The sequence below is a fragment of the Aplidium turbinatum genome, chromosome 2 (assembly GCF_918807975.1).
Source record: "Aplidium turbinatum chromosome 2, kaAplTurb1.1, whole genome shotgun sequence".
Lineage (NCBI taxonomy): Eukaryota > Metazoa > Chordata > Ascidiacea > Aplousobranchia > Polyclinidae > Aplidium > Aplidium turbinatum.
Genome location: NC_137473.1, coordinates 43948346 through 43971744, shown reverse-complemented (window position 1 = coordinate 43971744; position 23399 = coordinate 43948346). Strand labels below are relative to the sequence as shown.

The 23399-nt window shown below is 37.6% G+C and overlaps 2 protein-coding genes across 2 annotated transcripts in view; one reads left to right on the top strand and one right to left on the bottom strand.

The window, feature by feature from the left end:
• The window catches only part of LOC145765284 (dipeptidyl peptidase 4-like), a 29666-nt gene extending 18294 nt beyond the window's left edge, over positions 1-11372 (top strand). The window contains exons 9-19 of the mRNA XM_082577086.1: positions 410-574; positions 1639-1766; positions 2273-2353; positions 2822-2990; positions 3660-3817; positions 4804-4928; positions 5333-5458; positions 6099-6164; positions 6345-6445; positions 9383-9490; positions 10934-11372. Coding sequence (XP_082433212.1) covers positions 410-574; positions 1639-1766; positions 2273-2353; positions 2822-2990; positions 3660-3817; positions 4804-4928; positions 5333-5458; positions 6099-6164; positions 6345-6445; positions 9383-9490; positions 10934-11197 — 1491 coding nt within the window. The 3' untranslated portion in view covers positions 11198-11372. The remainder of the gene's footprint in view (positions 1-409; positions 575-1638; positions 1767-2272; positions 2354-2821; positions 2991-3659; positions 3818-4803; positions 4929-5332; positions 5459-6098; positions 6165-6344; positions 6446-9382; positions 9491-10933) is intronic.
• Positions 11373-13924: 2552 nt separating this feature from the next.
• Positions 13925-23345, bottom strand: LOC145764504 (sterol carrier protein 2-like). Its single transcript, XM_082576123.1, has 13 exons — positions 23223-23345; positions 22662-22856; positions 21524-21652; positions 20996-21122; positions 20539-20689; positions 20073-20220; positions 19724-19877; positions 19298-19405; positions 17023-17191; positions 16240-16375; positions 15576-15708; positions 15260-15336; positions 13925-14539 (listed from the first exon to the last, which is right to left on the bottom strand). Exons 1-13 carry the CDS (start codon positions 23271-23273, stop codon positions 14450-14452), a joined length of 1668 nt encoding a protein of 555 aa, XP_082432249.1. The 5' UTR covers positions 23274-23345; the 3' UTR covers positions 13925-14449.
• Positions 23346-23399: the final 54 nt, after the last annotated feature.

Genomic DNA, 23399 nt, shown 5'->3' with positions numbered 1-23399 from the left:
ACGAGTACAAATACTTGAGGTTAAATTTTAATCAATCTAGGATAATTAATTCAAGTTATAAATGAATAGTGTAGATTATGATTTTTTCGATAAAAGTCCCACCATTTGACCCAAAAACTTGTGGGTGGGTTTAAATGAAACCTTTAATTTTTTTAACGTTTACGCCAGAGAGGATGTTTTTCAGCGTTAAAACACACACATGGTGTAGTATTTCTTTCAAAACGCTTACCGTATTCGGTAAGCCTGTTCAGTTTTATAATGTTATTGTGGGCTATGTTTTGTCAAAATTTTGTCTGCAAACTTGGTAGCCTGATCAAGGTATAAATTTGAATGCATTGGCTGATTTAGCCATATGAAATCATTTGATCATGTAGGCCTACTTTTTTAAGCGATTGTAAAATATGTTTAGGCTGCAGTCGAGAGAAGCACAACAGGTTGGATAGGAGATGGTGGAACCCCTTTTACGCCGAAGATGATGAACGTTCATCCTGATACTGGAGGCAAAGTGCGTTCTTACTTCACTGCTTTCTCCAACGATGAGGGATACTGGCAAGTTGCTTTAGTTGACGTGGAGGTGGGAAAAAATTTTGTTACATGAACATAAAAACAATTTTTTGCATTGACCAAGCCCAAGATAATCTAATGCAGTAGACTACGTCATTTCAATATTAAAACTTTACGCTTTCCGTGATACTCTTATGTTTTTCGTTTTCAAAATTTTCAACCAATTTTATCAGTCATAGCGATGCGCTAGCCAGCGAGTTCTCAACTTCCAACTTGCTTGTACCAAGAGCAAACATGAAGGCAAGATCATTAAGAATGCTTTTTGCCGAGATTGTTCAATCGCCACATAACATGTTAACATGGTGCGCATCGCGACAGTTGTCGTTCAAGCTAATCGCTCTCATTATGCGCAATTGCGCATACAACAATTAGTCGATTTCGATACCGTGGCCTTTCATGGCGCATTTAATTTCGGTTCTGGCTCTTTGTCTGTAAGGCGCTATGACATGACAGCGTGTGAAGAACAGAAGGACATTGTTTTCAGTGCCAATTGCAGTCTGACAGAAATAATGCGATTTAATCAGAATACAATAGTCCATAATTGACTTCTTCGGAATAAGCTCAGTCAAAACCACAAAAAGCAGCAAAAACTACAAACAGAATTAAAAGAAAAGTTTGTTACGCTGCGGGCTCCGCAACGCACTGTAAGAAGTAATAATGCAACGAAAAAGACTGAAAAGCGACAAATTAAATACGCACAGTAACGTGAGTTTCAAAATATTTACTGCCTGCTTAACGGGAAAAAAGTTAAAAGTTATTTTCCAACAACTTATTGCTATTCACTTGTAGTGACATAATAGGCTTCTGCGCGACAAATAAGTCTTTACTTTTCATGGCTTTATCCTTTTCGAGTTTGTATCGCATTTGATTTCAGAATCAGCAAAGAATAATCAATCGTGGCAATAAACCAAAAATCGTACTTGCCTCCAGTTGATATGCATTCATTTGGAGGCGAAGCAAAACCGACTTTCAGAGACATTTCCTTTCCTTTTGTCATGTAAAGTGCAAAAAAAGTATCTTAGTCTAGCTTTGCTGAAATATTTTTTCACGAAGCCTTTATGAAACTCTTTGTAGGCCGACACAAAGACGTTTTTAACTAATGGTAACAACGTTGTGACGTCCATCCAATCATACGATGGGACGAACGGTTGGCTGTATTTCATAGCCGCTTATCCTCTTCCTCGGAGTAGAAACCTATTCAGGTAAAAGTTAAATTAATTGTGCAACTCGCGGAAACTTTTGGCTAAAATCTTTAATTCAAGAATGATCTAGCCTACAATTCAGGTGTTAATGTATTTGCTTGTCTATTGGATTCCGCCACAAACTGTGTCTTTTTACTAGTAATAAAGTGTGTTTTATATCCATATAGTCTCCAGTGTGTATTATAAGGCTAGTGCTGTTTTCACTTCATCAAAGCGTTAACCTGAGCGCTTGTAAGCTTAATAGGCTTGTAGAAGAGCAAACAATTCGTTTCAGTGCAATCCAATTAATTTTATACTGTTGGAATGCGAAAACGATGTCGCCTGTAGTAGGCTATTAAACACACATAATAATTAACCTAACCTCTAAGTTCAAGCAAACTACATAAAATATATTTCTTTGAAAACTCCAACTTTTGAAGTCAAAGTCGACTGCGCTTTTATACAATGCTAAACACAAAGTGTTTTTTTTTTTGAACATGGACAGATGAAGATTTTTTTCATTTCAGAATTCCTACAAAAAGCACCAATTATCCAATTCCATCTTCAGACTGGGAGTGCATGACTTGTGAAGGTTTTGAACAGGACAGGTGGAGTGAGAATTACTTTCGTAGTGGATTACTTTGTCACAACACTACGCCTATGCAACAATACAAACATTAAAACACTATGCTACAATTGATTAAAGATTATTTATTTTCTTTAACGTTTCTTTTAGTTTTATTGTGAAAGTTTCTAGAAAAAAAGTTGAGTTTCTCAGCTAATTTGTGCAAGCACATGATATAAAAATGCCCTTTCAAAATTTGTTCAACAAAATCTTTGTGTTGGTTTCGTTCGATGATGAAAGCTATAACGATGCACTCTAAAATAAAATTTCTGTCTTATTTTCATGTAAATATAGAAAATCTTTGTGATTAAATCACTGTCATTTATTGACGTCCAAAGTTATGGTGTTTTTAATTCAAGGCCACTTTCTTAGCAAAGGTAAAGATGATCTATGGACATTTTTTCGTTTGAGCTTATTAAGACTATTTTTTAATGCTTCTTTTACTGGCAAGGTGCAAATGGATTTCTCCAAGTTTCAGCCCAAGCGGATCGTACCTTGTTATCAACTGCGGTGGTCCGGATGTGCCTCTGTCTACACTTCAAAAGTTAGGAGCAGATGGAAATTACGGAACCCCAGAAGTTATTGTAGCCAACGAGGATTTAATTACTAGCAAATCCGAGGTAAAACACTTCTTTTGCTGGACTGTAAATTTTTTTTTATTGTAATTTTTTTGTTAAAACATCGAACAGAGTACAGATCTTTGTGCCTCTTTTTGCAAGCTTATGCATCTTTTCAACCGTAGCCGGTCGTTTGGTCGACAGAAATTTGGTCGACAGGACATTTGATCGACAAGACATTTGGTCGACAGAACATTTGGGTTAGGGTTAGGTGAAGGTTAGAGTTAGGGTTAAAGTTAGGGTTATGTTAGGTTAGTGTTAAGGTTAGTTAACTAAACCTAAAACGAATCGTTCTGGCGACCTAACGTCCTGTCGACCAAATGTCTTGTCGACCAAATGTCTGTTGACCAAACGTCCTGTCGACCAAATGACCGGGTACCTTTTCAACCAGGTAAACGATTGATTAAAGAGTGTTAAATGTCGAGGTGAAAAAGCTTTATCAAAATTTCTGTCCTGACAATTAGACCACTCATGACAGCTTTTACTACTTACGCGGGTCCGGTTCCAGAAGTAGATAGATCTGCTACTTTAATTTCATGCTTGTGATTTAAGTTTTATTACACATAGGATCCAACTATTCCCTTGAATAGTATTCCCTAATTAACAAAATGCAAATAGATTTCATAGCATTTTTGATATACTTTTAGCCTATGTTTGCTATTTTTTGTGCAGGTTAAATGGCCAGTAAAGGAATATGGCGAGATAGAAAGTGAAAATGGAATTACAATTTTATACCAACTTCACAAACCAGCAGACTTCGATGAAAAAAAGAAATATCCACTTCTAATCGAAGTGTATGGAGGTCCCGGTTTCCAAAAAGTGCAAGACAGGTTGGTAGTAATTACGGTAGCACTTGTGGATGTATAATTTTTCTGGTACTGAAGCGTAGACTGCAGAAAGGGTGCCTAGCAATACCCAGCGCGTGTGGATCGTTTGGCGGTTTTATGGTGCATGACATAATAGGGCATTGAAAAACATGGTGTCCAACTGTCCATCGCTGTATTTGCTGTGTTGTAGGCTACATTTGACTGTAGAATTAAACACATTGTTTGAGATAGGTGAAATCTCACGTAATAGCATATAGAAGCAATACCGACATGGTCAACAATACGCTATATTCTCACAGTAGCCTGTTAGCGAGTGCTCAATGTTCAACCGAATACCGACAGCCAGGAAAAAATGCTTTATCTATTTAAAAAACAAAAAAACAATGAAGATGAAAACAGTTTAGTTTTCAAAACGTTTGCTGGAAATGAGTTTAATAACTTTATTTTGGGCTATTTGTTTTTGCAACAGATAGACAGTTTATTTACTTTGAGAACGTTTGTTTATTATACAAAACCATAGTGACATCTTAATGTAAAAAGTAAGCAGACTAAATCTATTTGTTTGTTTGTTTATCTTTATCCTGCATTGCGGGAAAGCGGACTTGAGCGCTATGCATCGGTGTACGCCTTCCGACATACACCTGAACCACGCTGCAGCCGACGGCAATGTCTGTTTCCAGTTGTCTACTTTACTTATGACTTAAATTTGGTACTACCCATTACTCGAAATCGACCACTAGGTAGAGGCAATTATCGTTAAGTTTCTTGCCCAGAGAAACAACAGCAAGTGCGGGTGGCTAGAGTCGAACATGCAGGCTCTCGACTGCGAGCCCAACGCGCTAACCACTCGGCCACGGCTTAGTTTTTTTTTTTAGTAGTTTTTAGACTTTTTAGTAGTGTTTTTTGGTGTCTTGATCAAGCTTCACGTAAGATCTTTTAAACCTCGTTAAGATTGTAATGAAAATATGTTTTCATTTCCTAATCGTCAGGTGGACTAAAAGCTGGGCTCCTATTCATTTAGTGAGTCAGTATGAAATCATAGTAGTGAGCCTGGATGGAAGAGGAAGCGGATATAGAGGAGACGGAATATCTCATATGCTTTATAAAAAGATCGGTGAGCATTCAAAGTAATACTTTCTTTAACCAAGACATGCAGTATGGTACCTTATGCTTTTCTATAAGCCTATTTCACATTTTTATGCTTATATTTTTATGATACCTCTGGAAAATGTTGATAACGCAATTTGGCTGAGATAAGTGCTTGATTTGGACAGATGGGCTCTGAGTGGAGCAGTTAAAATGTCATCTACAACAAGCTGAACACATAGACGTAGAGTCAATGGTACCTCGCATGAAGAAAAGAAATGGCAAACTAGCCTACAGTCTAAAGATTATGCCAAAAATTTATAGATAATCATATTAATGATGAAGATAATGATGACTTTGCTAGTATACTTTTTAGTTTAAATCAGAAATGCCTGTTCTTGTATAAGATGAACCACCTGGCTGGCTGTTCAGGTCAATTGGAGAAAGAAGACACAACCGAGGTCGGACGATACTTTGCGCAAAAGTCATGGGTAGATGAAGATCGACTGGCTGTCTGGGGGTGGAGTTACGGCGGCTACACAACGACGTTTACCATTTGTAAGGTTTTGGCATGGGCTTTGTGGTAGTCTGAAATCATAACGTAGTTAACTTCATTTCGGAGAGCACGGAATAAAACAAGAAACGTATTGAACGTTAGAGGATTTTAAAATCTGAAAATTTTATTCATAGGCCACCAATGTTACAGTAAAAATTTCTTTTTCATCAAACAAGAATGTAAGCACAAGCTTTTACTAGCATGTTGCATTAGAGAGGCGTTTATTTACTTTTTAGTGATTTTAAAAGTTTGTTACTGGAGTGGATAAGCTATGGTGATTGGTGAAGCACAACGGTTTATTCTTATTTCTTGTTGTTTGCAAGTTGAGTCTTGTTATTTGGCTACATGCCATTTTTCGTATTGCCAGAGGTGACAATATCACCAGTTTTGGTGCCTTTGAAGATCAAGATCAAATCATCAAAAGAATGTGATATTAAAAATCAGCTCAGTTATATGAAAATATACTTATATTAAAATAAATGTACGCATAAAATAAATATACAAAGATACAATATACTTATAGGCTCCCCACTATATTCTATATAGTATATACTCCTATCTCTGCATATTGCCAACACTTATCTACTACATTAGTTTGCATCTAGTCTACGTAGATTTTCCACGTTCTGGACTATTTTTTAGCTGAAGGCTCTGGAGTGTTCAAATGTGGATTAGCTGTTGCACCTTTAGCCACGAGGTACCTTTACGGTAAGAACGTACTGTAAGGATTGTACTATTTTATTATTTTTGGACCAACAACTTAACCTATATTTAACCACCAAGGTTTTACAACAAAAGTAAATCTAAACCACTTTCATGAAACCTATCTGTGTTTGCTACTGGTCATTATTATTTCAGGTTAAAGTAAAAATATTTTTGCAACCTCAGATAGCATTCACACTGAGCGATATATGACCCTACCGGACGACAACCCAGAGGGATACGAAAATTGCTCAATTCTGAACTCAAATTTAGAAAACTTCAAAAACGTGAGTTAAATAGTGTCGGCGTAAAATTATAGGCTGTGTTTGAATATGAACGTTTTGTGATAATTTTAACTCTAAAAATGATTTTGAAACAGAAAATCAATGTAGCCTATAGCCTACCCAGTGGCGGTCTTGGGGTATTTCCGGCCCTGTGCGGAATATGCTTTGCGGGCCCCAATGACAATGATCCAATTCAATAGCGTAGCTAGGTATTTTGAAAGGGGAGGGGGTGGTTTGACGGTCGGCGGGCGTTGCCTGATGGTGTGTTCGCCAAAGGCGACACCCAGCGGCGGGGGGTCTGGGGAGACCTACCACAGAAAATTTAGAACAATTACTTTGAATTTGGGGCATTCTGAGAGCATGTTCAACAAAAATTTAGGTCTGAATATTACTGTAAAACGGTGCTGTCCGCTGTCAACAAAATCGAATTTTAACCTATTTCGTCCCCTGAAAAGATCGAGAGAAATTTTGAATTGTTTGCGGCAACTCCGATCAGCGACTTCGGCTCTGTTGTTTTTTTCTCTCGATCTTTTCAGGGTACGAAATGTTCAGGGTACAAAATAGGTTGTGTCTCTATGTTTTCTTGTTGCTAATTCTTTTGTTGAATTTTTCCATTGGAAATGACAAAAATTACTGCATTTTCTGAGTAAATTGCGGGCCCCCTAATTTTCGGGCCCTGTACGATCGCACGGTTTGCACACCCCAAAGACCGGCACTGCCTATACCGTATCTAAAAGGTAAAACTCAGCTAAATGTAGACAACGGACAATCGATGACCGGTTCGCGCTTCGACTTCGAAAGTAAGGTAGAAATTGTAAGCAGCCTACCAATGCAAGTTAGTCCTATAGTCAAGATGTAACATGTACCATGTTAACCTTACAAAGATACAAAGCCCACAAAAATCAATAGCCTACCAGTGTTGTTTGCTTAAAAAACGTCTACGTTTTATTTTTATAGCATTTCATCTATATGTCACTGCCAAACTAGTGGTAACCTGATTCAATGCATTGCAATTATGAATTATAATGTTCTTCTGGCCAGCTGCAGATGATGACAGCTGAAAGTAAGGCAACAACACAAGAAAATAATTTACGCTCCAAGAAGCAGCCCATTCAATAAAAAAAAAACATCATCTCAGAAAACAGTGCAGGCTTAGCCGCTGTCACACGTCACTGTTTGCGAATTTAGTAACCTCTTCGATGGTTCAGTTGCGTCTGACTTTGCGAACACAGAAACAGCAAGCAACAGTTTTCATGGACAGAGTTTCATTTAGTGGCACCTAGCGTACAGAATAATCCAGAAGCAACAACACTTCAGCAACTGAAAGCGTCATTTTTCAACCTCCCACTTCAGAAACCGGGCCTGTGCGTGTGCAATGGCGCCCTTTTAAGGTTGCACATTTTGCAATACGATATACAGTAGCCTAACAATTTCAGCTATTCGTTTTTAGCCTAATTATAATCTTTTATTTCTGCCTCAAATAATATTCACGACACAAAATTCTGTATTACAGTAGGATAGCATATATCATTATAACATAGCATGATGCTCTTCCGTGCCATTGTTCTTTGTACACCGGACACTTGTATCATTACTCGATGATGAGCTGATCAATGAGCATTATCGCTATATCTTATTTTAAGACTTAAAAAAAAATTGGCCTTTCAGCAACAAAAGTGCCCTTTTTTCATAATCCTGCCCCCCAATCAAAAATCGTTCCGGCGCTCCTGGATTTAGCGTAAAGTCTGTACAAATATGAGAAATTAAGCTCACACAAACTTCTTAGTTCGATAATAAAGATTCCTGCCTTCAATCTTGAGCATTGTTTTGTTTTTTTATTGTGACCAATGCAAAAGACAAATTAGTCTATTGCAGGGGTTCCCAACCGGGGGTACTTCTACCCCTTGGGGGTACGAGATTAAACATCAAGGGGTACGAAGATCCTTGCGCCACAGAGCAGCTTTTCAAACAGATTTCACAGTACAGTTTTATTTTGGAATTGTAAATGATTACCGGTACGCCATTACCGTCTTTGCTTTGAAAAAAACAATTATCTACAAATAATTGTTGTTATTTAGTAGGCTAAAAAGCCTCATTGTTTCATAACAATGTGTTTTTTTACTTGCTGCTGCTGCTGAAAATGAAAATGGAAACCTTGCTAATTTTCCTTGTCTTGATCAAATTGCAAATAACTTTTTGCTGCAAAATGACAAAAATGAAATTTATTTCCATTTAAAGATGCTGGTTGATTTTTTCGATGGTTACTTTTTTGCTGGTGAATTGAATTATTTCCAGCATTGGATTATAAATCCATTTCTTTTTGATTTAACAAAAATGTCGGATGAGGATAATTGGAAGGAGAACATAATCGAAATGAAAAGCTACCAAAAATTGAAACTGCCATTTGACAAATCAAAGTTAGAAGATTTTTGGTGTGTTGCTATGAAGCTTTCCCAAGTCTTGCTATGGAAGCCATGGCAGTGTTAATTCTCTTAACAACTTATCGCTGTGAAAGTGGCTTTTCGACCATAATGTAGGCTATAGCAAGAATAAGTACAGAAATCGTCTGCAACTGGTGGATGACTTACGTGTTGCCTTGAGTAAAATCGAACCATAGTTTGATCGAATTTTATCAATGAAGCAGCAACAAATATCTCACTCAGAAGTGACAAACAAAATAACTGACATTTAATTTATTTTAGTAATTTTTGCATTTTTGTGTGAAATATCGGTTTAACTTTTAATTGAGGTATAAAAGCAATTTTATTTAGCAATATATATATAGCCTACCTGAAAATTTTTATCAGATTATTTTTCGGGGTACGAAGAATGCTCTGACCTGACAAAGGGGTACGAAGAGCAAAAAAGGTTGGGAACTCCTGGTCTATTGCATAATTGTTTCCTTAAATATTGCCTTCGAAAACATGTTTTTATGCGCAGGCATCGTTCTCGATCATCCACGGGATGGCAGATGACAACGTCCATTTTCAAAATGCTGCGCTAATTTCCAAAGCCTTGATAGCAGCTGGTGTGGATTTCGACAATTTTGTAAGTAGCATATCGTCAAGGTTGCCACTCACCAACAATAACGATCACAAACTCGCATATACTTTTTTTTGTAAGTTGTTTTAAAATAATTGTAGCTTAAGCTACAATTATAAACTTACCAATTAGGTTAACTTAAGAAACGATAAATTTACATCGAATAAAAGCTTAAAATTAGTAATCATAACTTCAAAATTCACTTTACCCATTCACTGCATGGAGAATAGCCATTTCTGTAACTAGTAAGCTATAGATCTAATATCTAATAACCTACCTTCGAAGCTAAAATTATCAGAGATAATACAATATAAGCTACTGTAGGCTATCGTAGGGTAAATTTGTTTCCAATAAAGCCCATTGAGACTGTTTATAGTAATATAAAGTGATACCGTAGTTCAAATATTTAAAGCGTATTATTTTACTTTAAGCTTAGCAGAAATGGTCAAAAGATCGCCAATATGGTGGTAACCAGCAGCACATATGTTAAGTTATGCCCACATTGTAAACGAATGATATTTAGTAGCTACGAAATTCAAAAATGCTACAAAATTCACAACTTTACTACTCGGAACTGCACCAACCTAGATTATTATTATTTTCGATACACAACCACTAAACTACAACGCTCTATTAAATACTCTGGTGCAAAAATTTGGAACAATATCAGTTGAAATTCGCAAATCTTCCTTCACAACTTTTAAAAGAATGTACAAAAAGAAAATTATTGACTCATATTAGGCAAACGCTAAATTAACCTACTAATCAGACTCGCAATTGTAATATAGGGAAGGTTGGCCTACCTAAACTGTTTTTTATTTTATTTTTTTTTCTTATCATCTTGGACAGCTTCACCGTTATTTATGTAAAAGTAGAACTCGGTTAATCCGGATTCGGTTAATCCGGATCTTCGCCTAATCCGGATGAAACTGGAAGTACAAATGAGTCAGGTTTGATAGAACCGTCATCGGTTAATCCGGATCTTCGCCTAATCCGGATGGAATCGCCGGTCAAATCGAATCCGGATTAACCGAGTTCTACTGTTATTATCATCTCTTTGTCTCAATTAGCCTATTCAATTATAATTATCATTGATGAGTTAAGGGTGGCTGCTTGACTTGAAGACCTTGAACGGTCACTTCGCAGCCTCCCGCTGCTGTGATGCCATCATCATTTTTATTCGTTTTTTTTTACCGTAATCTTTTCAACAGTTTTACTGTACATTGTGTTTGATTTATTGTACATATTTTTCGCAGCGGCCAATAAACAACTATCTATCTAGTAGCGATTGAACAACCGCTGAGGCCAAATTGATCAACTCTAGCATAGACTACACGTAGCAAAATTGTGATCATGCCCTTCGTCACGATCCCACACAGTTATTGTACGCACCTAGTTTTCCTTTGTCGAATGAAGTATCCAGAGTAAGAATGTAATGTTTATTTTCAGTATTACGCTGACGAAGCTCATTCCATCAACTCAGGGAACAACGCCAACAAGCATGTTTATAAGCTTCTGACCAATAAAGTTAGACAATGCTTCAATCTAGCTCCACCTAGTGATGAGATGAGCCCATTAAAAATGAAGAGGTTGGTCAGCATGGAGGAAGAAATGGGATCGATAGCCGGTGCGGATGGAAAAATATCCAAAGAAGAATATTTATCTTTTCAGCTCATTGAAGACACAAGTGACGTTTATGACTTTTCGTCATAGATGAACTGAACTTTTTGTCGTATTTCTTTAGCAGGCTATTGCCTATTGTGCAATATAGCGGCTACCGGGCTACATATAGCCTTGCCTTTAGTTTAGATACAGTAGATTAGGTTATAGGCTATTAATTTGTAATTTTCTGCTGTGAACTGTTTATTCGTCGCTAATATGAAATAAAAAAAAAATTACAATAGAATCTAATTTAATCAAAATTAAGTTATTTGAAAGAAAAGTGGAGCTGTAAAACTATTAACTTCGTGTTGCAACGACAAAACTCTTCGTGCTTGCTCCATAATCCACTTCCGGTAGGCTACGTAGAAAGATTTGTATGGTGGATGGGTTTGCGGTAATCTAATTCTAATAGATCACTCAGTTTGTGACATCACATTTGATTTAAAAAGTTTACAACGATATACTACCCCCAGTGTTTCTTGATCTTGTTTACCTCAGAGCGCACCTGCAGACCTTTGAATGGTGGTGCACCGGACGAGCTCAAAATGTTTGGGTAACCTATATCAGCATTTTTCTTGAATTGCTTGCAACTTTTTATTACAAAGACCTCATTATCTGTAAAGTACGGTATGCTCATTGAGATCAGCCTAAAAAGAAAGCAAAAACATAAAGCTTTTCAGTTGTAGGCCTAATAATTCCGAATATATAAGCTTAGTATAAAAATACACTGCACAAGTGCACAACCTTCGGTTGAAATTTTTTTAGCTTTGACCAACAAAATATCACACCATCTAATAAACCGATTTTATTGTTTCAGATGCAGAGAACACATACTACTTTTTACACCTAGCAATTACAGAGTTTTTAAATATTTTTTTTCAATCTTACTCGGCACACCGAGCGACCTTACATGGTGCACCGGTTAGAAGCGATGAACCAGGCCATAGCAAAGAATCAAATGTTTTTCATGCCCAGTACCAGCCAACGTAGCCTAGTTAGTTTACGTTTTTTTTTTTACTGTAACAATTTTATCATCACAATGAGAAAGCTAATCCGGACAGTTTCGTGTAGACCTACTTGCAGAGGCTGTTAACCCAATGAAGTATTGGGGCGGGTGATAAAAAAAAAAGCTAAAACACCAGCGATAACCTTTAAATTACAAAAAAAATTGAAGTTTTATTCAAGCCACGTTTATGGTAGAAACCTAACAAACATCTCATAACGCATCAGAGAATGATGCAAACTAACAACGTCGGTCGCCTGAGATCCAGCTACTGACTTATTCAGTTGCATAAGGGAACGTTCAAATATTACGTAACGCCTTCGAGGGGGAGGGGGGGGTTTATGCAAAGCGTTAGGGGAAGGGAAGGTAATTTGATACGGAAGGTAATTTGATACACCCCCCCTACAGAAATGTACAAAAAATATTAGTCAAAAATATTGTCATTAGGTGGAAGATCTGTGAAAATAATGCCTACAAAAATTGCACCATGCAGCTAACTCGTGCTTTTATGGCATAAAATTGTAAAAGTGTGTTTTTTGAGTATTTTCGTAAAATTTTTAACTCATGATTATTTTCGCCTGGAAAATTAAAGAAAAGTTCCTGAAAGATGAAACCAAACTCATTTGACAGTTCATTGATAAGGCTTCAAGGGCATGTCACGTTTTTTCTGCAATGTGCATTCAAGCATACAAAAATCAGAATTTTATAACTTTTTTTGAAAAAGGTAAATTGATACAGTATATTAAATTCTTTTTGTGACTGTAATAAATGTTGTCATTGATCTAGTTGATTTAAATAAGTTATTCTTTATTAACAAGACCTGCTACTTTGGGAAACGACTATTATATAGGCTTTCATAGGCCTACACGCTATCTGCTGTCAAAAAATGAGAAAAGCGCAAACCACCCCCCTTGAATAAGAACTCCAGCCAATGATCCTTCCCATGTCCATCCCGCTGCAGAAGCTTCGCTGCACACATAGGCCTCAACAGTCATCCTTGCACCCAAGCACGCCAACCACATATTAAATTTTCATTTATTGCTTTGCTGTTAAAGGGGATTTCTGTATTAGTTTTACTGTATCAAATTACCTTCCGGGTGTATCAATTTACCTTCCGTGGAAGGTAAATTGATACATTTGAGTGACGTTTTTAAAATTTCAATTAAAAAAAAAGTAACAAAAACAGAAAAGCGAAAATGTTTTTAAAAAATGTGTAAGGGATTAGACTTTCATTTCAGCTTAAAATCCATAGTTTATGTCACGTAATTTTCAGTTAACAGGCGAAAATGTTAAAAGTGTATCAAATTACCTTCCCTTCCCCTACGTTAGCGTCACATCGGGGGGGAGGGGGTTCAAGCAAAACGTTACGTAACGCTTTCGAGTACGGAATGGTGGTTTTTTGTGCTGAATTTGTAGTGAAAAAGCGTTACATGGGGGAGGGGGGGATTGAAAAAAGCGTTACGTTGGCGTTACATGGGGGAGGGGGGGTCAAAAATTCGGAAAAAAAGCGTTACGTAATATTTGAACGTTCCCTAAGCAAGATGCCTAAATTGCCTGATGTTTAAAACTTCGTCTAACTTGTAGCTGTGCTGTAGGTACGTAGGTAACATAGACTTCAAGAGGTGATAGGCCTACGCAAATTGTTGTTTCCACAAATGAAAGCAAAGAAATCAAATGAAGACAGCGAAGACGGTCATCACCTGATTGGTGTGGTGCTGGTGATGACAAAGGCTGAAACAGCTGTCTGCCGCTTCAATGCCATGTGATATCCGCGGTGGAGCATCCACAAACGTTTATTTTCGAAATATTTACAAAACAAGAAAGCATCACAATCAGAAAAACATGTTTATTGCATGATGCGAAATTAAACGATGCAACATTATATTAAACCTATGTAAGCTTTAAAGCCTATTGAAACTTTGTAGCTTATTTACAAAAAAACATAACCACAACAGCGAAAAATTACACAGCGATGCATAGCTGAGGAAGCTTTGAGACTTCAAACAATTCCCAGCCACCAACCAGTTCTTTCAACATTGCTTCAAGAACAACAGACGTTAAAGTAATGCAAAAAGAAATGATTTTCTTGCTGGGTAACCACCTTCGTTCAGACTTTAAATGAAAAACTAATTTTTTCTGTAGATAATAGACGACCTTGAAAATTTTATCAAAAGACAAAACAATTTTCGATCTCTGGTCGAGATTGGGCAGATGACTTGGCTTCAATTAAAAACTGCATTGTTGTTGACTCATGATCCAGCAACGTTAGAATAACGTAATGCATTACCATCCAGCATTGCTTACATCTTTGGTCTGGCTGGCATTATAGTTTGAATCTTCATAGCTAGTCCCATGTTGCCGCTTATCTTCAGCTTCCCGTTAAAAAATGCCTGATAGAAACAATTCCACAAAGTTATAACCCTGAAACGTTTGCAAAACTCACTTGCAACCGCTCCCATTTGAGAGGAGTAACCATATCCTCAAATGACATGACCTGCAAGCCGGTTAATACAGGAGAACTCGCTTCGCCATGTCAAGAGGATAAAAAAGTGACGAAGTAGGCAAACTGACGAATTATGCAAACAGGTCAAAACTGTAACGACTTCCGCCGGGACCAACAAAAATGTGACGAATAAGGCGAGCTGGCGAACTCTACTGCAATGGAAAGTTATCTGGAAGCACCATGACGTCTTGTGTTTGGTCACCTGCCCAGTTTCTCTCGTAACGTCATTGAACATAGCACTCAAAGCTGATTGTTGGTGGAATCAGGGGCAGATACGCGAGAATAATACATGATATAGAGATGCAGATATGCTTCACGACAGATAAGATTCTATGATGATAAAAGTTTTACAACCTGCTTAATTTGTAAACTTTGATTTATGTTTCGCACGTATTTTCACGTTTTATTGCATTTAGTGAATAGTTTTCAGAACTGTGCTTTGACTCCCTAAACCGATGGCATGCTCTAATAATAATACTGACTTGGTACGAGGTACATTTCTCTCATCTCTGGTAACTATATGTTCAAACTTATTAAATATAAAAATCAAAAACATTACACACTAGAACATTATCGCGTTATTCTACTGCAAGTTAGCCCAACTCACCGAGTTCGCGTTCAGCTTCCCAATCATCAGGTCGTACATGTCGTCATCGGTCATTGTGATCGTACAATCGGCTTTTTCTGTCAAAATAACATCATGTGATATCGCAGCAAATGACACGCAAAACACAACAAAGTGAAACCTTAAAACTGTCCATTAAAATTATTGTAACACTGCAATTACAAATCCAACAATAGCGACATTAATGGTTCAATCGCTGGCCAAGTTCAATATTTGAAACGTGGAAAATCTTAACTGCTTCTATACAAAGTTGTTAATGTTATAATAAAGCAGATCAAACCGGTTCCAACCGACTCACTGTTGCTGTTGTATTCAACGGATCCGTCTCCATTCTTTGCGTCGATCAGCCAAACTCCCTTCCTTCCACCAGGACCCTTGGTCACGCTGAACGCCAGAATGCCGTTGATCTTCTTGATGTAGTTCTTACCTTCCTGTAATTCAGACAGAATTATCAAAGCAAATCCAATAGCATGTTTTTTGAGCTGTTTCTTTGGAGGCGATTTTATTATCAGCATTCAGCAAGCAAAAATACGAGAGGCCAGCTTCATTAAAAATGACATGTAGTACATTTGTTCTTCAACAAGATGCGAAAATATGCCAGCAAAAACGTTGGTGTACTCGAATAGTTTGTAATGTACAAGCAACATGGTTGGAATGCTGGTCAATTTGTTGGTCAATTTGAGGGGAAAATGCAGAGCCTAAAATGTAGAAATTGAATTGATGTTAGTAAACGTTTCGAAAACTAAACTGTTTTCATCATTAGTGCTACAAATTTAATTCAGCTCAATTAATCAAATCAATTCGATTCGTACTACTGTCGATGAAAACAGGTTAGTTTTTGAAACGTTTGCGAACATGAGTTTATTGTTTGCTTGATAGATTTTGTATGATTTGCTCATTAAACATTTATACCGAAAATGAACTTCAAAATGTCTTAGAGCCTTTCAAGTCCGATTGCCCACCTTCTCCATGGCTTGTTGAATTTCCTTGAATACAGGAGTGGTCTTGAATCCCTCCGCATCGGCCAGAGCTGATGTGGGCTTGGCCGCAAACTGACCAACCACCGGCTGAGGATGCTCATGAGGGTGTCCTCCGTGTCTGCGAAATGCAACCGCTTGTTAGATTGGTGAAGTTGCAGAAATCGTTGGAGGAACGCATATTGTGGGGCACAAAGTGGAATGTTCGAACGCTTCCTCCGAAGCGGATGGAAAACATGTGAAAAGTGGATGACCATCGCCACCTTGTGGCAAACCAACCACTGCAAAACTGTTATTATTTTGAGACTTCGGTTTTCACTGACAGGGCTCGACATGTGCTAGTCCTGAACAGCTTGGACTGCTAGAAACAAGGCTGCGTCCTGTTTTAATAAAAAAAAATCGATTTCATGAAGGAGCATTCACAGACTTCTTTACAAAATGTTCACAAATCGAGATCTTCACAAATGATGCCCTTGGCTTTCCAGCAGTAATAGCTAAACCTACGTCACACACGCAGATCAAGCAAAAAAAAAGAATACGCGAAGAAGTTTTATTTGATGGGCGCCTTCCTTTCATGGTCGCTCAATACTGAAGAGCGATTTTAACTTTTCAAGTGAACTTCTTACAGTGGTTTCTCTTCAGGGAAATCCCCTGTAATTCTAAAACTTTTGATTGCACGTTTCATGCGCAACAATTAATGCTTCTGGAAACTCTCTGAAGCTTCCAAACTCGGTAGTGAGTGGGAAACGCAACAAAACTAAACCTTACCTTTGCAGCCATCGCTTTCTCTCCTCGGGGAATCCAAGTCTATACATGGTGAGCACAACTGCACCTCCAATGCCAAGGTTATGTTGCAATGCAAGTTTGGCACCTTCAACCTGACGTTTACCTGCCTCTCCTCGTAACTGCCAGCACAGCTCAGAGCATTGGGCCAGGCCTAGAGAGGATTGGCAACTTATTAAACTGATCGACAAGCAAACATGTAGTGATTAACCCCATCAAAATTTCATATAGTTAAATAGATTAAAAGCATCGTTACGCGATGTAAAAATAACAGTCAAGTAGTTACTAGTAACAAGTTAACTAGCGATGCTTTGAATGCCACTCTTAGCTGCATTCCCCTGTCCTCAAGTCTTAGGTTAAACCGTACACTTTTTCTACGTACTGTCATTTTATAGAAAAAATTTCACTTCTGCGATTTAGACTGCCGGCATGTTTTCAAATATAAGACAAGTTACCAAGCTCTATCCAGTGCACACCAGAGGCTGAGCTGTATACCCAATATAAACTGCAGTACTGCTGCGTGTGGCAATACAATGTCGCTGGCATTTCCGACAATCTGTGCGAGATCTACTGGTATTGCTCTCGTTCATAATAAAGAGAATGCAGCCAACAAAACGCTGAATTAGAACCCGACAATCCAGTTGGAACCAGTTAGCATACCGTGCAGTTGGGGGAAGCTAGCCAGCAAATTCGCGCACGATGTGCTGGCTGGACAGTGTCACTGCTTCATGATTTATCTATGTTTTGATTTGCAAAGGTCGCGTTATTTCTCAAAACATAAACGTGGGTGCGCGCGTTGGTAAAATTTTCATGTGGACGGAAGTGTACAACTGTAGTCTAAAGACGAACAGACATTAGAAGAGGAAAGGTTTTATAAAATGCTTGAAAGTACGTTTGGAAAGTGAACAATGGCAATTGCCAGAAAATATGCTTGTTTGTAATTTATAAATTCAGAGCGTATAAGTGATTTTTTGCGTACCTCGATACGTCTTGTTTGTCGTAGACCAGGGGTGACGAACCTTTTTGCGGTAGCGGGCCACTTTGTCAATTACACATGAGTTATCGGGCCACACAACTTTTTAATCGTAACCTAGTATGAAATCTTTTAGAAGCGACTCAAGATATTATTCATGAAAAGTAACAATCGGCAGATGAAAGTAATAGGCTAAAACCCACACAGTTGAAATTGTCTTACGCAGAATCGAAACTTACAACAGTAAAAAATAAAAACAAATCAACTTGAGCAAAAAGGATAGAGCAACAGTACTTGCACTGATGATGAAGACAATTTAATTTTCGAAGCGTTTGCTTTCATAAGAGTATGATTTTTTTTTTTTTTTGCTCTATCCTTTTTGCTCAAGTTGACTAAATGTTTCGACCATTATGCTTCGAAACAACAAATCAGAAATGAAATTTCTTTTTCAAACAACAAACAAAAGCCCATGCGAACCATACAGCTGAAGCTATCTAATGCAGCATTGAAGCATAAAATATTAAAAAGTAACATTGAAGCATTGAATTTTTTTGCTTGGTGGAATTTTTGGAAAGTTTTTTTGCTTGACTAAGCGTTCAATATTAGCTCGAACAGACGATGTGGCAACTCTCAACTGCATACTAAGATTTTCATCTGTCAGCCTCGACCTGTAACGACTTTTTGTAAAGTGCATTTTAGAAAAGAACTGAAAAGACCCGAAAGAAAAGAAAGTAGCAAAGGAAAGGTGTACCAGTGAAGGCATAAAACAGCTTTGAGATGTCCTGTGTCTTTCATGCATGAGCGATTATCAAATTGTTTTGCGGCCGCACAAAATTCTGTGACGGGACGCAGGTTCGTCACCTCTGTCGTAGACAATGGTACACAAAACAGAAAATGTTATGAAAATTGGTTCAGAGCAAGATTTAAAATTGAACGCCTATCTGGGTGCAATCGAATTTCCATGCGGGCATCAATATAGCCACCAGTAAAATAAAAACGAAAAAAAATATGAACAGTAAAGCCGCAACATGCACGCAAGGATGCTTTATTGGGTAAGTTCAATTCATAACGAACTGCAATCAAGCGCTTAATAATTAACAAAGCAAAGTCTCCACACTGGGAAGGCTTGTCTGCTGGTACCTGCTTACATTGTTTGCCAACCTACCCATGACTTGGCAAATAGTTACGACTTCACAACGAGGGCAAAGGTCGTTTGCTCAAGCGGTTTGGCAAACGTTCAACAACTGTTTTGTCATCAAGATCGAGATTATTAAACAAAAACATCACCTGTGGCCCCGAGTGGATGTCCCTTTGAGATCAATCCACCGCTTGGGTTGACGACATGCTTGCCACCATATGTATTGTTTCCGCTGTCAATAAACTCCCCAGCTTTTCCTGCAGAAGATTGTGAAGCATTAAGGGATAACTGAACGTGAAGGAAAATGAAAGTTGGGACAAAAGCTTCTACTGCAAAACAGGGCATCGCAAAGACCTGCACCGAACAAAAAACATGCACATAAGGGTGGCTGAAGCTCTTACAGCTGTTACTTTGAGATTTCTGAACATTCCAATAAGTAACCAATGAGTTCCGGCCCGGAAATCCTGTCGACTATCGGTTAATTGAAGAAAAAAAACGAGAAAATACTTTTCGCATTAAGTCGCTGACAACCAATGTTTTTATGATGAAAGAAAGTAAGAAACCAACACTTTTACCTTCAGGGCACAAACCCAGCGCCTCGTAAGTTATAAGTTCGTTGGCGGAGAAGCAATCATGCAATTCAATGACCTGGGCATCGCTTGGCCTTAGGCCGCCGGTCGCTTTAGCAAGGTTATCCACCGCTCGTTTCGTCATGTCAGATCCTACAACCTGTAAATATATGTATAAATATGCGTTTGAGCACCATAGAAACAAACTTTGAGCAAAAACAAACACTCAAACCAAAGAATTCCAATTATAAAAGATTCAAAATCAGAGCAGTTTCTATATTATTTTTGCAAATAAACTACAAATAAAATCTCATATTGCATGACAGATCAGCCAGCGAGTGGCCACCCAACCCACCTTAATGCAACTTTTATCTTTAAAAGTGCTTGGCAGATCAGTCGCCATGGTCTGACCAACGATTTCTACGGCTTGGTGTTCTAGGTTGTGCTTCCTTACAAAGTCCTCACTGGCCAGGATGGCGCAACCACTCCCGTCAGAGGTTGGGCTAATAAAGAAATGATGTTTATTTACCTTTACCGTTCTTTACCGCAATATCGCCACAGCCAGAAAAAATAACCGTTATACATTTGTGTTAACAATAATGCAGGTGTAATGCATTAAAGTAGAATGTATGTCTAGTCAGCCTCTCTAAAAATGCGCGGCTCTCTAAAAATCGGTCATAAATTTGTAGTCATGCAAAATCATGTACTGCTAAGTGCTAACATTTCGTGGCATTTGTGAGATGGAGTCAAGATTTTCTTGCTTTACATAAATAAAGTAAATAAACTACCAAACCTCTCCAACAACATAGATAATAACGAACCAGCATTGCAACAAGGTGAGATATTTATAAATGCTCCTTCCATTCAGGACTTGATCAAGTGAATATTCCTTTTGGAATTGTGAGTATGGATTGTTTGTGGAATGCTTGTGGTTTTTCCAAGCAATCTTCGCAAAATGTTCAGGTTTGGTGCCTGTTCAAAGTATTTCGGATGATGCATGTTGGTATGACTCACTTAATTTCTAATAAAATGCTTAATTGCAAAAACAATATGTGGTAAACTTCTACACTTGTAAAAATCCAGAGCAGCTATTAATATTCGACATATTTTTGTGTTATATCATTGTATTATAAATAGATTAATTGTATGAAATGCAGTAGTGGGTTCATACGGCATTTTCACAGTTAAAGCTCGTTGTCTTTTAGCCAGTTTTGTAAATATATTTCTGCATAGGATAACTGGTAAATACGGTAGCCGACTTAACATATTTCCGCTCACCATATCTATCCATGTGCTCTAATCCAGCATTCCCAAACAACTGCGGAGTGCCGGGAGCTGCTGTTATTTCACGCAACTCTGCCATTGTTTGAAAATGAAGACCAGCAGGTGGAGCACGATCTGTCCACTAAAACAAGTTTGAAAGGTTGTTGTAAAAAATCCTTGAATTTTTGAAGTCGTAAACCACTTAATGCAATTACAAAATTTGATTTTGATGACAATTCGTTTGAAACATGGCAGATGTGAAGAAAAATAACACAGTTTGGAGGATTCTGATCAATGTAGGTAGACCTACTACTTAATAAGTCACCAATCAAGTGTAACGTCTGTTCGAAAAATTAACAGATTTGACAAACGTGCGTAACGTAGATTAGATTCAAGTGTTGTTTTGCAGGCTTGCAGCTAATGCGTTAAAAAATAACTAACTCCCCATTATTTGACTACAAGCTTGAAGAATTACTAAAACCTATACTTTTCGAAGTGATAAATTACTAAAGTAATGAAAACATAAACTCAGCTGCAACATACATGGGCAGACAAAGATCCACTCTCCATTTTTTCAAACCCAAGGGCCATTGTGCATTCGGCAAGACCGCCTTCAATAAACTGCTTGGCCATGAACAGCGCAGTAGATCCGGTGGAGCAGGCATTGTTCACCTGAAAGTAAACCAAGAAATGCATGTACAAACATTCCTCATACAAATGCAAATTGTTTTATACTCAGCAGTATTTACAATGCATATAATATCAGACTTTTTAGCAAGCTGTTTCTCAGTGAAGTGCCATGAGTGCAGTTGTATGCTGTTGTGTCATTTTAAATACCCTTGTATATGATGTTCAAATGCTAGGGTCTGCTACTATTCGGTGAGTCCGATTCGGTGAGTCCGATTCGGTGAGTCTGATTCGGTGAGTTCCTAACTTCTAACCCCTAACCTTAACCTCTAACCCCTAACCCTAAAACGGCAATGATAATTAGGCTACGGTACCCGATAATTTAAAAAAAAAATTGAAAAAATCCCCCGTTAAGGGATCGGACTCACCGAATCGGACTCACCGAATCGGACTCACCGAAACGGGCCATTCCGAAATATTATGACATCCATTGCAAGATAACTTGCTACTAGCTTTAAAACAATAATTATGTCGGTTTAAAATTTAAACAAGATCTTGGTGTTGGCTATAGAAACCAGGGCTGTGAAGTTGGGCGAAAAATATACGATTCCGACTCCACAGTTTATAACTAGTTGACTCCAGCTTTAGTGTTGCCAAATTTTTTTGAACTTTTGTCTTTTTTCATTTTTTTAAAAATAACTGTCACTAAATTTGTACGGTAATCAAAACTGAAACCGCGACTTTCACAAACCTGACAAGAGCCAAACTTTATTTTCTGGTAAAGGTTTGGAGCACAATATAGGAAACAAGAAACAATATTTTGAAAACATCTATTGCACACAAAAATTTTATGGTTCATTGTTTTTTAACATGCCAGAGTTGGCCGTTTTTTAACGACTCCGGAAACGCCAAAATCCCATAGACTCCGACTCCACAGCCCTGATAGAAACAATCATAATCAAATAAAATGACACAAATCTACGGATGATAGTTATATATATGATGAGTCATAACCTCAACAGTATAAATGTTGTATGCTTAACATATACCATACATTATAAACAGGGATGCCGGTCATTCCAAGCTGGTACAAAGCTCGTTGCCCACATGTTGTGTCACCATAGCAATACCCCACAGCAGCTTGCTCCACTTCTTGATAGGAAATCCCAGCATCAGCTAGAGCTCGAATTCCAGCCTCTTTTGCCATATCAGGATAATCAAAATTTTCACGTCTTCCTGGTTTTTCGAACTACAAAACAGAAAAATACTACCTTTCCATCATGTCATATTATTCATTATGTATAATTGATCTTATTATATCTTCATATATACATTTTATATCTTATAAATGGTACACAACATGGAATAAGGACTATTTAAAATAGCAGAGTACATATAAAAAATTAAAAGAACATTTAGTATTGATGCAGATTGCACAACCAATACTAACTTCTAAAGTAAAAGTGGTTCATACCAGACTAATATTACAATTTAGCAATGAAATAAATCAAGAACTCGTTTATATCACAAATGGGGATAAGTTGACTAATTAGCCTATTTATTTGACATGTCAACAAGAAAGTGTCAATCAAATTCAAAAATAAAAATATTTTACCTTGGTCATTCCCACACCGATTACATATACTTTTCGCCCAGTTGGAGCCATTTTGCATAAATATTGTATGGAAAATTACAAATGAAAAGGAACTAATGTCCACTTGATTAGCTGTTGTTAGCTGTACAAAAGAATATATATATACTTCACATGTAGGGTTGCAGAATTTCAATTGAG